Source organism: Ammodytes marinus (genome assembly GCF_949987685.1).
Source record: "Ammodytes marinus genome assembly, chromosome: 21".
NCBI lineage: Eukaryota > Metazoa > Chordata > Actinopteri > Uranoscopiformes > Ammodytidae > Ammodytes > Ammodytes marinus.
In genome coordinates this window covers 17,718,961-17,733,552 of record NC_137225.1, presented here as the reverse complement: position 1 = coordinate 17,733,552, position 14,592 = coordinate 17,718,961, and the positions used below count along the sequence as shown (strand labels likewise).

The 14,592-nt window shown below is 42.1% G+C and overlaps 1 protein-coding gene across 1 annotated transcript; it reads left to right on the top strand.

Moving 5' to 3' along the window:
- The first annotated feature begins 2,637 nt into the window (after nt 1-2,637).
- On the top strand, nt 2,638-6,121 carry LOC307267877 (leucine-rich repeat-containing protein 14). Its single transcript, XM_080050324.1, has 3 exons — nt 2,638-3,185; nt 3,519-4,385; nt 4,800-6,121. Exons 1-3 carry the CDS (start codon nt 2,914-2,916, stop codon nt 5,365-5,367), a joined length of 1,707 nt encoding a protein of 568 aa, XP_079906450.1. The 5' UTR covers nt 2,638-2,913; the 3' UTR covers nt 5,368-6,121.
- The last annotated feature ends 8,471 nt before the right edge of the window (nt 6,122-14,592 follow it).

Genomic DNA, 14,592 nt, shown 5'->3' with positions numbered 1-14,592 from the left:
AAGCAGAGGGCAAATAGATGATAAATTAAAAAGAGAACAAAGGAATTTAAAGGAAGCATAGAGCTATATTGCACTGCAATATGTCTGCTGCAGAGGAATTAAACATACTGTATATAACCTGTTAACATAAGACCTTCAGTATTGTAAATTGGCAGTGTTTTGTATAGAAGATGACTTGTGTTACCCCCTGTGTGATACAAGCATCATATACTGGGAGTATATGTGATTGAAGTGTAGGGGCGTTTGGGAGGTCCCTTAAAAAAAGCCAATTAAGCTGCAAAATGCACAAGAAGACAGGCTCAAACTGACACTTTATATGACAGGGGAAATATCATGAGAGTGGTGGCGGCCACATCTAGGAAATTGAATTTTTATGTGAATTAATCTGCGGCACTGGCACTATTGTCGTCTCTTAGAAAGAGAATAGTGGTGAAGGGAATATCACTATTAGTAGGATACTAAAATGATTCTAAATCGAATTGACTGGTTGGAAAAAGGGGGAACCAGGATGATATTGTATCCCTTAGAGCAGATATCTGAATTTAAGGATGAAGAAGACACTGCAGGAGGAATTGCACGTCAAATTAAATTAAGTGAGATTAGTAACAAAAGCTCCAAGGTTCAGTCAGCAGCGCAATACATCTGAAATTACAGGAAATTAAATGTTTAATTGTATGGAGAAGCAACAGGGGGCAGAATGTTGCTGGCCCATTATGTCTCTTAGCGGCATACAGTCAGCTGCATAGTAATATATAAATTACAGGTATGAGTCAGTCAAGGCTGCAGAAGTATAACTGTTCATGTGTCAACACTACCTGGTCAGAGATAATGTGTTACCATGGTTTTCAGAGGCTCGGTTTCTTGGAGGAGTTGTTGGACTGAAAGCCAAGAGAAAACAGAAAAGGGTGTTTTCTGCCCGAGGCTTGCTTTATGCCAGTCTGGTGAGCATATGGTGTTTATTTCACCCAATTCTAGTACAGATCCTCTTGGTCCAAATTCAAAATGCATTTAATTCTGACAGATGCCACCTCTCCATATGATGGTGGAAAGCCATGTGAAAAGTCACATCATTTAAAAAGCTGCCCATTTAACAGTCCATCCATGTGAAAATAATAAGACATAATAGTGTGTGTGTGTGTGTGTGTGTGTGTGTGTGTGTGTGTGTGTGTGTGTGTGTGCGTGTGTGCGTGTGTGCGTGCGTGCGTGCGAATGCAGTGTTTACATTCGCCCTCTAGTTCTCCACTCTCTAAATGAATAAAAGTGATTATGTTCACATATAAAGCATTAATTACAGTTTTGAGATAACATTTAAAGCCTGAGTGAGCAGTGAATGCATAATGAATCCACTTACTAATATAATATTTATCATCATCATCTTAATCAGACTCAACAGACCCAAATGAAAACAATTTAAATAAGAATGTAATCAGTGTGATATAAACAATAGTTGTTTGGAATTTATAATTTACAGTTTTTAAGTATCAGTAACAGCTGAAAGTATAGAGGGACAGTAAACAGGCAACTTTCTAGTGATTCATAAAATTCTGTTAGTTTTTTTTATTAAGCAAATTACAATTTAGGCTTGTTATAAGGCAGAGGGGCATCAGAGGACAGTTAGCTTGCATGATCATTTAGCGCCATCTAGTGTTCATTCCTGGTTGGCTTGTTTTATAAAAATAAAAATAAACTTTTTTTTTCTTCTAGGGTTTAACATACTTCTTATCCTTTTCAAAGCTCTTCTGTATATTACTTAACTTGAGTTTCACCAGGACAGAGTGAAAAGAAAGTTAGAGTCCTGGATAGATAACAAATAAAACAGAAGTACAATCAAAACATATAACACAGTCTGTTGATTAACGGTACTGAGCTTCTCTGTTGTGCATTTGGTATAATACGTGCTTTAAATTGCATATAGTTTTGATGCAAGCCTAATTTAAATGCACATTCTTCAGATGGATTTGCATGTGAGTGTGACTTAGTGTTTAGCTACAACATAAAAATGTTACTCAAACATGAAATCATCAGTGATATATTAACCCAATAATATATGATAACATAAGACTCACTAACTGTCTTAGCTTTTGATACTTGCTAACTATTTAATGTACTTTTCATTAAAACATGTAATATAAGACTTCTATTAGTATTTTTATACTGTAATATCGTTTCTTGTAATGCTGTAAATGATCTGAATATTTATCTTAGTACTGCCTATGCTAGAGTCCAATTGTTTTCAGGTCCAATTATATCTATGCATTGGCTACACCTATTTAAAGTCAAGGGGCAGGGGCTATAAACATGGAAGCAATGACAGTGCTTCGTCAACATGTTTGGTTGAACTCCGTGGTCCAAAACATTTCCTAGTATGATCCTTTCATTATAGGTTCATGGTATCGTCTCCCTAAATTAGTCTCGCAAAGCCAGACCAAACTACAGCAAGTAGTATAGATGTCTATTTTGTTAGGCTATACAGAAAGTGCAGAAGGCCGATCTATGATTTGATTTCTAGCCATGACGTCACGCCTTTACGTGCTGCGTCACTGACCATGCGTCAATGTAAATTGTAAACACTCCTTTCGCACCACCCATGGCACCACCCCACCAGCAGCCGCTTCCGTACTTTCTTTGTCGAGCAGCTAACAAGATGTGCCAGCGGTTAATATTTCAGCTGCTAAATGGTTTCACTGTTTATTACGGTTAATAAGCCGCGGATATATCAGATGATCTCATAAAGTCTTTTTCGAGGCTTTACACGACCTATTCGAGTTACAGTCATAAAGTTAATCTTAGTTTTACAGCTTTCTAGCTAACTCTCAGACGTGTTAAATCCGGTTCTGCTGCAGAGGGATTCGAAGCAACATTATTTCAGGTGCTGTTTTCTTTTTTACGCTTAAAAGCTGACTTTGTGCTGAAATGGTGCTTTCTTTGGTGACCCTTTGTGCGAAGGAGGTGGTGAGCGACCATAGCTCGTCTCCCTACTGGTTGAGGTGGGTTCCCGGAGAGCTGTACAGACCTCTGCTTGAGGCCGCGTTCAGCAGCTGCAGACCGCTGGCTGTGGGCGACCTGGTGCAGCGGTGGCCCGAACGCACCTTGCGAGTCGGGAGGAAACGAGGCCAAACTAACCCAAACCGACTCTGCATCCAGGGGCTTTTATTAGCAGTGGTCAGAGGACTGTCGGACCCAAGGTAAGGGTTTATTATTCTATACGGGCTACTGCAGCTCCTTTAAAAAAGTCTTAAAAGGAATTGAATTCCTTGACCTAATAAAATGCATTAGTTTGTATTAATGATATGTTTTCCAAAGTACTTAAAATACTAAAACAATTGTTTTTTAATTTAAAAAATAGATAATTGGTTGCATGCATATCTTTTGATTTGATCCAATTGTCATGTTGAAACATTTAGTAAACATGTCCTTAATCTAATTTGCCTTAAGCTGTAGGAAGAACCATGTAGCTAGAGTTTTTGGATGATCTTATTCAGTCGGTGTTGTTTCTGAAAGTACCATCTAATTCCCAGGTGTGTTCTGCAAGTGCTGGACCTGTGTGGACTGCAGGGAGATGAAGGAGGGATGGGAGACTCCATGGGAGGCTGGTCTCTGACTGTAGCCCTCTGCACCATGGTGGTTCAGGCCAGAACTGGAGCCAAGAGGGCACTGAAGAGAGAGGGGGAGCGTGAGAGGAAAAGGTTCTCGGCTGTGGAGAGAGAACAGGATGTGAAGAGAGAGAGGGGACAGTGGAAGAGGGAGAGGGAAACGAGTGGGGACGAAGCAACTATCGCAGACAGCCAGGAGTTAGGGGTGAGTGACGGGGAGAGAATGGAATCATCAAGTGGGACTGTTGGTGAAGACGAGCGAATGAAAGGAGTCAGGAGGAGGATGGAGATGGAGAGGATAAGAGAGGCTGCAGTCACGAGTTTAGGAGGCAGTAGAAAAGAGACTGAAGATAAAGATGCACACAGTGAGGTGTTGGTACACGTGAGGGCTGATGTGTTTGTGAACGCTCGCTCTTGGGAGCGTGTTCGTGCGGCCCTGAGCACAGAGGGGCCCCTCAAGCTTCAGTGCAGGTATCTTCGCGTGGAAGAGATTTCAGTGTCTAGTATCAGGACCCTGCTAGACCTCCTACCTCCCCATGGACTGATGGGTATTGATGTTCGCTACAGCAGCCTCGGTGTGGCCGGCTTTGTTGAGCTGCTGCCGTTGCTCTCCGTCTTCCCCTCACTCAGCTCTCTACGCCTGCACTACTGTAACTTGGATTTCCGCAGAGACCTCCTTGACCAGAAGGAGGCTCTGAAGGACTTGTCTCTGGGTCTTTCACAGCTGAAGAATCTGCGACGCCTCAGCCTCACTGCACTGCGTCTGCCGGGACAACTTCGCGTGCTGCTTAGGTACGGCCTTAATGCTACCCTGTTACTCTATGTCTTCACATTGAGCCTAGTAAATAATAATAACATTATTTATTGTCAAAAATTAATAAATAAGTAGTTCTTCACTATTGCTAAGTAGTTTGTGTACTTTACTGTTTTAAATTTGTCCAACCCTAGATTTAGGAAATTTATTTTATTTTAAATTCACATTTTCTAGACATTTTAATTTTAAACAATTGAATTGGGAAAAGTATTCCTATTTTTATCTCATATTACACAAATAGGGAATTTTCGAAATAATTGGAGACTCATTTTAATCTTACATTTAATTGCTTAAATTTGGGGAGGCAGGTCCAAATCAACCAGAGTTTTATAATGAGTAGTAAAAGTGAATAATAATAAATATGACTCCAATTTTCTATCCTTTTGTCACAGCTCACTGCCTAGGCCTCTGGAGATACTGGAGCTGCCCTATTTGAGCCTGAGCCCGGCTGACCTGGCCTACCTGTCCTGCAGCCATCACGCCTCCAGCTTGCAGCAGCTGGATCTGAGTGAGAACCATCTGGACGAGAGCACACTGACCTCCGTGCAGCGCCTCCTCTCCCAGTCCTCTGCTAGCCTGCTGCACCTCTCTCTGAGCGGCTGCGGTCTGACCGACGGCCTGCTGGCTCTGCTGCTGCCCTCGCTGGGAGGCTGCCTGGCCCTCAAGAGCTTGGCTTTGGCCCTGAACCCGCTCTCCATGGCGGGCCTCACAGACCTGGTTCGGATGGCTGTGAGAATGCCCTCGCTCCGTCACTTACTCTACCCCAACCCTCTGGAGGACTACCAGCCGGGCCTCCCTGAACTGCCCTCCAGCGCTCAGCTCTTAGACTGGCCCCTGGACGAACACGCAGACATCAACACCACCAGTAGCCAGCTCAACAGGCTGCTGGTAGACAACACACGCGCTGACCTCTTTCTCACATGCGACCTGCTCAATTACGATAAAGACTTGGTGGACTAGAGTGGAAGGACACTTTTTAGTTAGTTCTGGTATGTACAGACACTAGACAATCAAATTGTCACCCTCATAATGGAGGAGTTTTTAATGATCTGTTTTATCTTTTCTTTATCACTGTCTATCAATAGAATATAGAACTCCATCAAAGCCCTATAATCTCCATTTGGGCTCAGTGAAAATGTACTTACCAGGAATAGTTACATTTAGGTAGGTGAAGGTGAGGGTGGAATTATTATGTCACCAAAGTTAAAGTGGTGTTATTGTTTTGATATCTCGTGCCTTGACAACTGTCACCAGTGCATCCTTTATAACAGGCTCTCTTAGAGATACAGTATCTGAATAGCTATTACACATGCATAGTTAGCAAAAGTTTGACAGTGTTTTTTTTTTAAAAGGTGTGTTTTACTAAATATTTGTATGTTTTATATAGGATAGGAAATGAATGTACTGCAAAATATTAACTCTAAAGACGGTATGCATATTTGTCATACCGTATTTCTTGAATATCTGTTTTAAAATGTTCAGGATTATGTGTTTTTTGTATTTGGACAAAACAATCACAATGACCACCCTTGTACCACATGATTGTACCATTTAGATACTGGCAATCAAAAAATAAATCCGGCCAAAAGCTATGAGAGCAATTTTATTGTCGAAAATAATGAACATATTTCAGACTTGTGTCTTTAATATGTCATGTATATATACTGTATATGGCGTTTCAGACTAAGAGGTGTCATCTGTAGTACTCTACGTATGACTGCTGCCGCAGGAAGTAGCGGCGAGACCAGGCCTTCACCCAGTCCTCGTCGGAGTATATGTGGAAGGGGCGAAGGGTGACCTGAGGCATCGGCAAAGAGATGAAATGGGGAAACTGCGATAGGAAGGGACGGTTTCTCAGTGGGGGCAAAATTATACCTGTATGAAAATAAGGCGTTAGATGTTGCAAATCATTTCCCTACAATTGCAGCAGCATATAATCAGACGTCTTGGCTAAAGTAGAGTGAACTCTTACCTGGTGGCTTGTATATCCTGGCCATGCTGTAAGTCTCTCCAAGACGAAGGATTGGTTGATAACTACTACTAAAAACAAACACAGAACATTAAAGGTCATCTATTATGCAAAATGCACTTCCATGTTTTTCAACACATTTCTCTTCCCTTGTGATGTCATAAGGGGATAGCCACCCCCCACCCTAACTTCGTACCACCTCCGCCTGTGATAAGCATACCCCTAACTTGCAGTTAAATTCAAACAGACAGTTAGTTTCAGTGCCAATTAGAGAAGACAGGACTTTTTGGAAGGCAGGGCTTAAAGAGACAGGCTCTAAACGGAGTGTTTCAGACAAAGGCTGAAAAGACGAGATTGAGCAATGGCACTGGGAGAAATATAAAGGTTTTTTTTAACACTACACTTGAAAAAATGTTGTAGTTGAAAACCAAATTACAAATGTGAACAGGAAAATGAGCACAATATGTGACATGGGTTAGACTTAAAATAAACTATCATAAGTGCATCACTTTTACATCACATACCTGTCATACAGGGGCAAGAGCACTGTGTTTTTGCGCCCAGTCGGTGCAACACTTCGGGTCTTTCTGTACTCTTCGCAGAAATAATTAAGCACCTCTACCATGCTGACTGATGGCTTCGACTTTTCATTACTCGTGCTCAGATTCTGCTCACGTCCCTATGGCAGTGGAAAGAGAAGCAGACGGCAGTTAATCACTTACAGTAAGCAAGCCAAAACGGGCCAGCCATGCCAGTCAACAACACTGCGACAAGCTCTCATGTGCTCCTATTTAGAGAAGCTAAGGTCACACCAAAGGACATCAGAAGCAGCAGGGAGCGGATTCACAGACGGAAAGCCTCTCAGTTTTCAAAACACCTGTTCTGTCCTTTTGTCACACTCAAAAATACTCTAATGGATGGCGTTAATGAATGCGAGAAATGTCTCTTTTATCCATCCCCCAGATGTAAAACTAAAAATGTAATATAGATAAGTCAAGATTGAACGTAAATATGTCTTTGTTACTTTGTATTTGGAGATCCATAAGTCCAGCCAACATTCTGCTCTGCTGTGAAGGCTTTCCCACATGTCAGGCTGGTCCTTCAGGTCCGAGGCCCACGTCTCCACCTCCATCCACAACCACTGTTCAGCCTCATATACACCGAATGCAGACAGCATGCGCAACACTGTTTCTCTATTGACAGGACAAATAGATATTACAATCTCTCAATCATTTATTATAACTATATACAAATAGCGGTATTTTTGCTGATGGTCTCGTTTCCAGGTCTTGTATTATCATCATGAGAGGAAAAATTTTACTATTTCATAAACATTGAAAAGTTCTTCGTACAATGTTTAGAGGTTAGAAAGCTTGTATTGTTATTCTAACATTAATGGACTTACTGTAGTCCCAGTTTTTTAAAAGCCAGAATTGCGAGAAGCTTTTTAACCAGGTCTTGGCTGGCAGATTTAAGACGCACCAACAGATTCAACATTTCAATAACCTCTTTCCGCTTCAGAGATGACTGAAACACACACACACACACACACACACACACACACACACACACGCACACACACACACACACACACACACACACACACACACACAAGGAAAAAACAATTAGACACAACCACAAACTCCACTTCTTGGAAATGCACGGTGCCAATCTTGATAAGTGGTAATACTGTACCATGGGAGGCCTGACAAATTTGGGCACCAGCTCAATGAGGCCTTGGTAAAGCTTGTCCGGCTTGTGTAAGAATCCCTGGCTTTGCATCGAATGCAGCGCGGTGAGGATCTTCATCTTAGGCAGGCCACCGCCGGCGTTTAGACAGCCCAGTAGCTGCAAGGAGACGTCCTCCGCAGAGAGGGTGCTCGGGATGCACTGCACACAAACACACATTCATTAAGTAAGGCAAGACACTGCAATACCACAATAAAAGGATTTGTTCATAGGTCCAGTTTGATTAATAGGTATTTTAAACTTTTATTGACAGATGAGAGTACAGAGTGGAAATTGGGAGAGAGAGAGGGATGACATGCATTAAAGGCCCACGGGTCGGATTCGAACCCATGACCACTGCATCAAACATGCCGAAAATGGATTTTTAAGACTTATGCAGTTTTTTTTTTATTATTATATAGAATGAAAAAATGCTCTATCCAAAATTTGTTCTGTTAAATCTTTGGATTCTGACATGTTGTAAAAATAAAAATAAAGATTTTATCTCTGGTTTTATCCAACATCAATAATGTAGTTCTTTTAATTCACACATAATGAGTACAAAGTTACATGTTTATACATATATACAAGTTAGAAATGTAACTCTATTCAACTGCAGGGGGTTTGCCTTAAGATCTCAACTTGGACCAACTTTACCTTTGTTTAGGACATAACTGCACTGGTTAAGAGAAGATACGTGGTGTCTATATGTTTGGTTACCTTTTTATCAGGATACAGGTGTTTTAACCAGTCCTCATCTGCAAACTGTTTGAGGAAGGACGGCCGCTCTGGGCTGGGTTCCCGCTGTGGGACTGGTGCTGGGACCTTTGGAAAGTGAGGAGGCTTAGGAGCAGGTGGAGTAGGAGCTCTGGGTTCGGGCTCCTCTATTGGGGGAATGACCTCTGGAAGCTACCGGGACAAATATACACACACACAAATAAATGCACATGTGTGAGAGCTGGCGTTTTCTCTTCTGTGTTACTGAGAGACGATACATTGCTCACCACTTCCTTCTTCTCCACTTTGACGAGTTTCCTGGGTATGGCAACAGGCTTGACATACACAGGGGTCTCTGGTTCAGGCTCGGGCGAAGGAGACTTTACCTTTACCTGCAAATACAAAAACTAATCAAAACTTTGCCTTCCAGACTTACTTACACATACATATTAAGAAGCCTTGTTTACCTTCTTTCTCTCCACAACCACAGGAGTGTTTACTCGTATAGGTTCAGGGGGGGGGACCTCTTCTTCGGGAGGAGGGACATAGGGCTTGCGCTTAAATGGTTTTGGTATAAATACACCTTTCTTGGAGTTGAAGGCATCCTCCAAATTCACCTGAAAAAACACAGCATAATCATATTAATGATATTGTGAAAATATGAAGGAAAAAAAATCAAGTAACTGATTTCTGAAAGCTGACGGAAAAATACACCCACATTGTATTCAAAGAAAGGTGAAATCCTTATGAAGATTATTGGCTTATTTTTGGAAGTATTAAAAAGAAGCATGAATGAAGTTGACGAAAACCTTAACACTTTGAGGCAATCTATATATTATCTTCATATAACGATCAAAGGCCTCTATCTTGGTTTGCCTCGTACTGCAAGGCTTTTCTTTTTTGCATTTGACTGAGTCTTGTAGGAGTGCAGTCAGATCCATGTTCGTGGTCAGTAAACTGTCACACTCCTGGTAAACAAGACAGATGGAAAAGATGTTAACCTCTGTGTTTTAACACATTTTTATGCCTTAAAATATCAATTCACAATATACCTTCTGTCTCCAAATGTCTTCTGTGCATAGCAAATTGCTGGTGATTTCCAGCGATTCCTCTTCCTCATCCTCATCTGGGCTTGCCTTCCTGTTTGCACAAATATTGCTCAAGTAATTGTTTTGGATTATTTTTAATATGTAATAATATCTATGTGAACCTTATCTTACTTTCTTTTGCTGCGCTTTTCTTGAGTCGGGGTGATAGGCGAGTCGGGAAGGGGCTGAGTGTAGTACGTGTAAAAAAGCTGTGAGAATAAAAGTAGGATTAAATAAAACATTTAGTTTCAATACTGCAGCTTTGGTCGAAAGGAAAAGGTCGAAATGGGGCTGACGAGTTACCATTTGTTGGTAGTTTTGTGGCAGGAACTCTGCACAATTCATCTTGTACAGATCGCCTTTGATGCCGAGAAACAGTTCCCCTCCGAAGCCGCCGTACGCCAGGCACTCTGGCACTGCATTCAGCTTCAGAGTCCTGGAGTTGCCACGGAGACATACATTATACATGCATTGCTGAATCACTGCTTAATGTGTGAAACTGTGTGTATTTTCATATCAGTCATGCAAAGGGATCAGATCTTTAACCTGATGAGGTGATTGTGCTCGTTCCAGATAAGCACCGTCCCATCTAGACTGCTGGAGACAAACACCTCCAGATCGGGGCACACACACAATCCTGCAAGAAAAAGTGAGCAACCACCCATTTGCTCATGCACATACAGACAATACAATCCCATCCACCATTTTTTTTAAACTGTTTTTGTGACCTGTGAAGTCGTCTAAATGTCCTTCTGTGGATGGGTCACCGGCCTGTTTGGGGTTGAGTAGGTCATAGTGCATCAGGTTGTAGGTGCCACTGTGAGGCTCTGGAAAGGTCAGGGCAAGCTGGGACCCCAGCCCTGCCAGGTGGACTTGAGGTTGGCCACAGTACAGGCTCAGCAGTTGGCTGAGACACTCCACGACGTGGGGGAGCACTTTCCACACCACCACTCTCATGTCTTCACCTTGGGAATGCAGGGTAAAGTATTTAAAGCCCCGGTTAACAAAATCCACTCAATCTTTCTAACAACGTTATTTGGGGAGTTATTTGCATAATAGATAGCATCTGAAAAGAGAAAGGCATATTTACTGTAATTAATCCTAATAAAATATATTGTAATTTAAGTTGTATACACTATTTTACAATATGTATGAACATTTATTTTCAATCAGGTTTTTGTAAAAGCATATTTAGACCCAACTTTGATATTATATATTGATTTTATACTATTTAAGACCAGATTTCCAGAGGCTTTAAGCCTTCACTGACAGACAAAAGGCAATGAGGTCACATCGCAGAGTACCTGTGGAGAGGAGGCATTTGTTCTCAGGGTACGCCTTCATTGTGGTTACTCTTTGGCCGCTGTGTGCCGGCGTCCTGCACATGACCCTCCCATTGTTCAATTTCAGCACACTCACGCAGCCTCCGCTTTGGCCAAGGATGACCAAAAACCTGCCTCAAGCACAAACGCACAATGAATTTCCTGAAAGAAAAAGATGGTATATTTACTCAAAAACAAACTTAAAGCTGGAGAGAAGCTCACTTATTCTTTGCATCATCAAGAGTCGACTTGTGCCTCTCACTGCACCCTCTATTTGCCTGCAAACTCTTCCACTCCTCCAAAGCTCTCTCTGAGTCGGCGACACAGCTGTAGAGCACCAGGCAGCAGGCCGGGCCGGGGAGCGGCAGATCCAGGGCCTCGCTCTGCGTCACGTTGTCCTCTCTCTGCCATGGCCCCTCCCCTCTTCCCTTCCACTCGTGCATCAAAGTGACGGGATTGGTGAGCGCGTTGGCTTGGAGCACCGTGCCTGTCTCGGTCAGGGCCAGCAGAATCTCTTTGTGCAGGCAGTAATCGGCACACAGAATCCTCTGCTCTGCCTGGAAGGAGGTCAACACTGAACCTGTTTTTGCTGCCACCAGTGTGAGGTCACTGTCCCCACTGATGCATAGGACTCGTGTGGGGTAAGGACCTGGGAAGGGGGACACTTTGATTTGTCTCAGCGGCACTCCTTTGTCCCCCTTGAATTTACAGTGGAGCATGTACAAGTTATTGATGGACCAGAATTCAACTCCCTGAGGAGAGAAGGAGAAGAAAGCGTCTCCCTTTCTGGTGCCTACTAGGTAAAGCAGAGGGTTATTATGCCCTGTGTGGACACACTCCAAAACAGCACCGGCTTCCAAGTTCCAGCTGCGGATGGTACAATCCACAGAGGCTGAAAACAGCAGGCTCAACCCAGGGCAGTAGAAGAGTGAGGTTACCACACCTGGACACAAAGAAAAAGAAGATTTAAACATTAGGTTTTGTCATGAAGGGGAAATAAAAAAGAAGCTGTATAGATGTTATGTCTTTACCATTGTGTCCTAGAAGAGTAGTCCGTGGTTCCCAATCTGGGCCCCATATTGTTATGGAGAGCTCTTCACACGCAGTGATCAAACAGTCCAGCTGAGAGCAGAATATCATTGCAGTGATGTATCTGTAAAAACAGGATCTTTATGCTTAAAAATTCCATTGTTAAGAAAGATTCCCCCTCCACAGATCACATCACATACAACACACCCTGAGCTGAGGTCCCTCTTGTGGTCCAAAACCTTCCCGGCATCGAGGTCCACCACTGTAACAATTCCTTTGCTCGCCACGAAGGCCGTGTGGGGCCTGTCAGACCGCGGGGGAGCCAGGGCCATGTGAGTGTAGGTGCCTTGCTGCAGCCCCTCCTGTACCTTCACCCTACACCTCATGAGCATCACTGACCAAACACACACATTCCCTTCGCCCGCGGTCACCAGCTCTGCAGAGTGCTCTGCTGCCTCACACACACGTACGTCCAGGGCATCATCGCAGACATCCAGGGGCCGCAACTGTCTGTCCAGCAGTGTGAACACTGGCCCCGGGCCCCAACCCACCACACATCCGGACATCTTGGTTGTGGTCAGGCCCGTGAAAGGCAAGCGTGCTGAGGAAGTTTGCCTGTGGCCATCGCCGTTGTAAAAGCAAACTGTGTTGTCTTCGTGGAGGCTGACGAACGCCGAAGCAGCTTCAGAGTACATCATGAAACGCACAAGGCTGTCACCGGAGAAACGCCGTTGCCGACGGAGACCGTGAGTGAACACCTGCTGCTGCTGCTTGCTGGTAGACTTTTTCACCTAGAGAGTCAGACAAAGACTAAATATGAGACATCTGTCTGAGATTAAAGCAAGTAACGCTGCATGTCCTGTGGTGCTCTACCTTTCCCGCAGCTTGCTTCACATCCGGCTTGAACAAATTCCCCCCATTTGATGTCCCTTTCCCTTGGGACAACAGAACTACTGTTGATGATCTCATATCGTCTCCCGGGGCCACCATCTCTAACACTGTTTTACACAGGACTCTGATGCATCCACTGACCTTTTGCACTTTTGGCACGACAAGTCTTTTCTGGCATCCATGTGAAATTAAATGAGCAGAAACACTGTAGAAAAACACAAAGGCAAATTATATATGAATGCCCAAAGTGTACAAACAGTATTTTCTCGTCTTTAACATACTAAAATTACACAAATTGTTTCAGTACCTTTCAAAAAATCTTTCTATCTATCTATCTATCTATCTATCTATCTATCTATCTATCTATCTATCTATCCAAACTCAAATAGCCTAACTTAAAGACTTCATAGCTGTAGATCCCTGCACTACAGGCTCCCCAGCATTCTATGCTTACACTTAAATAAAAGAAAATTAATAAAATTCATCTGCCAAACAAATGTCACGCAGGGATATTATGTAGGCCTAAAGATAATAAAAATTAGGAAATAAATCACGGTTTCAACTCAATTCATAAAACAACCAAATAACTGATAAATATAACTTACCTTTAAAAAGCTTGGGCTAACGTTAGCTTGGGACGGTTTATTTTCTTCAACAAAGCTTTATATTTCTAACTTTAGTTTTAGCCTAAAATGCGAGTCATATAAGGTAAACTCTTTTTTGTTTACCTTCCACCAACTAGTAGGAGTTCAGTCTGCGTAGCTAAGCAACGGGTCGCTCAGCAACATCTGTGTCTGCAGCTCGCAGGGTTTCTAGGAAAATGTTCACTAACATTTTTCAATGTCTTGCTGTGATTTGGGATGTTGAGGAGCTATTAAAATGGCTATTACAGGATGGTACTTTAAAGACTATGTTAAATTATGACTATTTTTAGGTCTATAGGCGATAATGATTTATCATTGGGCTATTATTTTCACACAGACTACATAGCCTAATAAATTATCCAGTAGGAACCACGTTTACAATGGTTATGTTTAAATATTTTTCTTCTGATAAATTATCTTAACAAAAAAGTTTCATTTATAATTCATATTTCTAAAAATACATTTGGTTATTTATTTTTAACAGGTATAACAGGGATTTTTCTTGTTCCTTCGTAACATTGCCTACTACGACAATAAATCAAAAAGAAAAATCAGGAATTGTTAACTCTGTAATAGCTCTGATTATACATTTGCACTTGTTGCATTATGTGTTTTGCAAGTTACATAAATATTAAACTGGGATAGAATTAAATAACACAACTATCAATAGGCTATAATTATTCTCATTTATTGTATACAAATTACACCTGATAATACGGTACAAATATACATTCATCAAACAGTAGAAAGTATATATATCATATGTTTCTTATAATGTATTTATTGAGAATATTAAA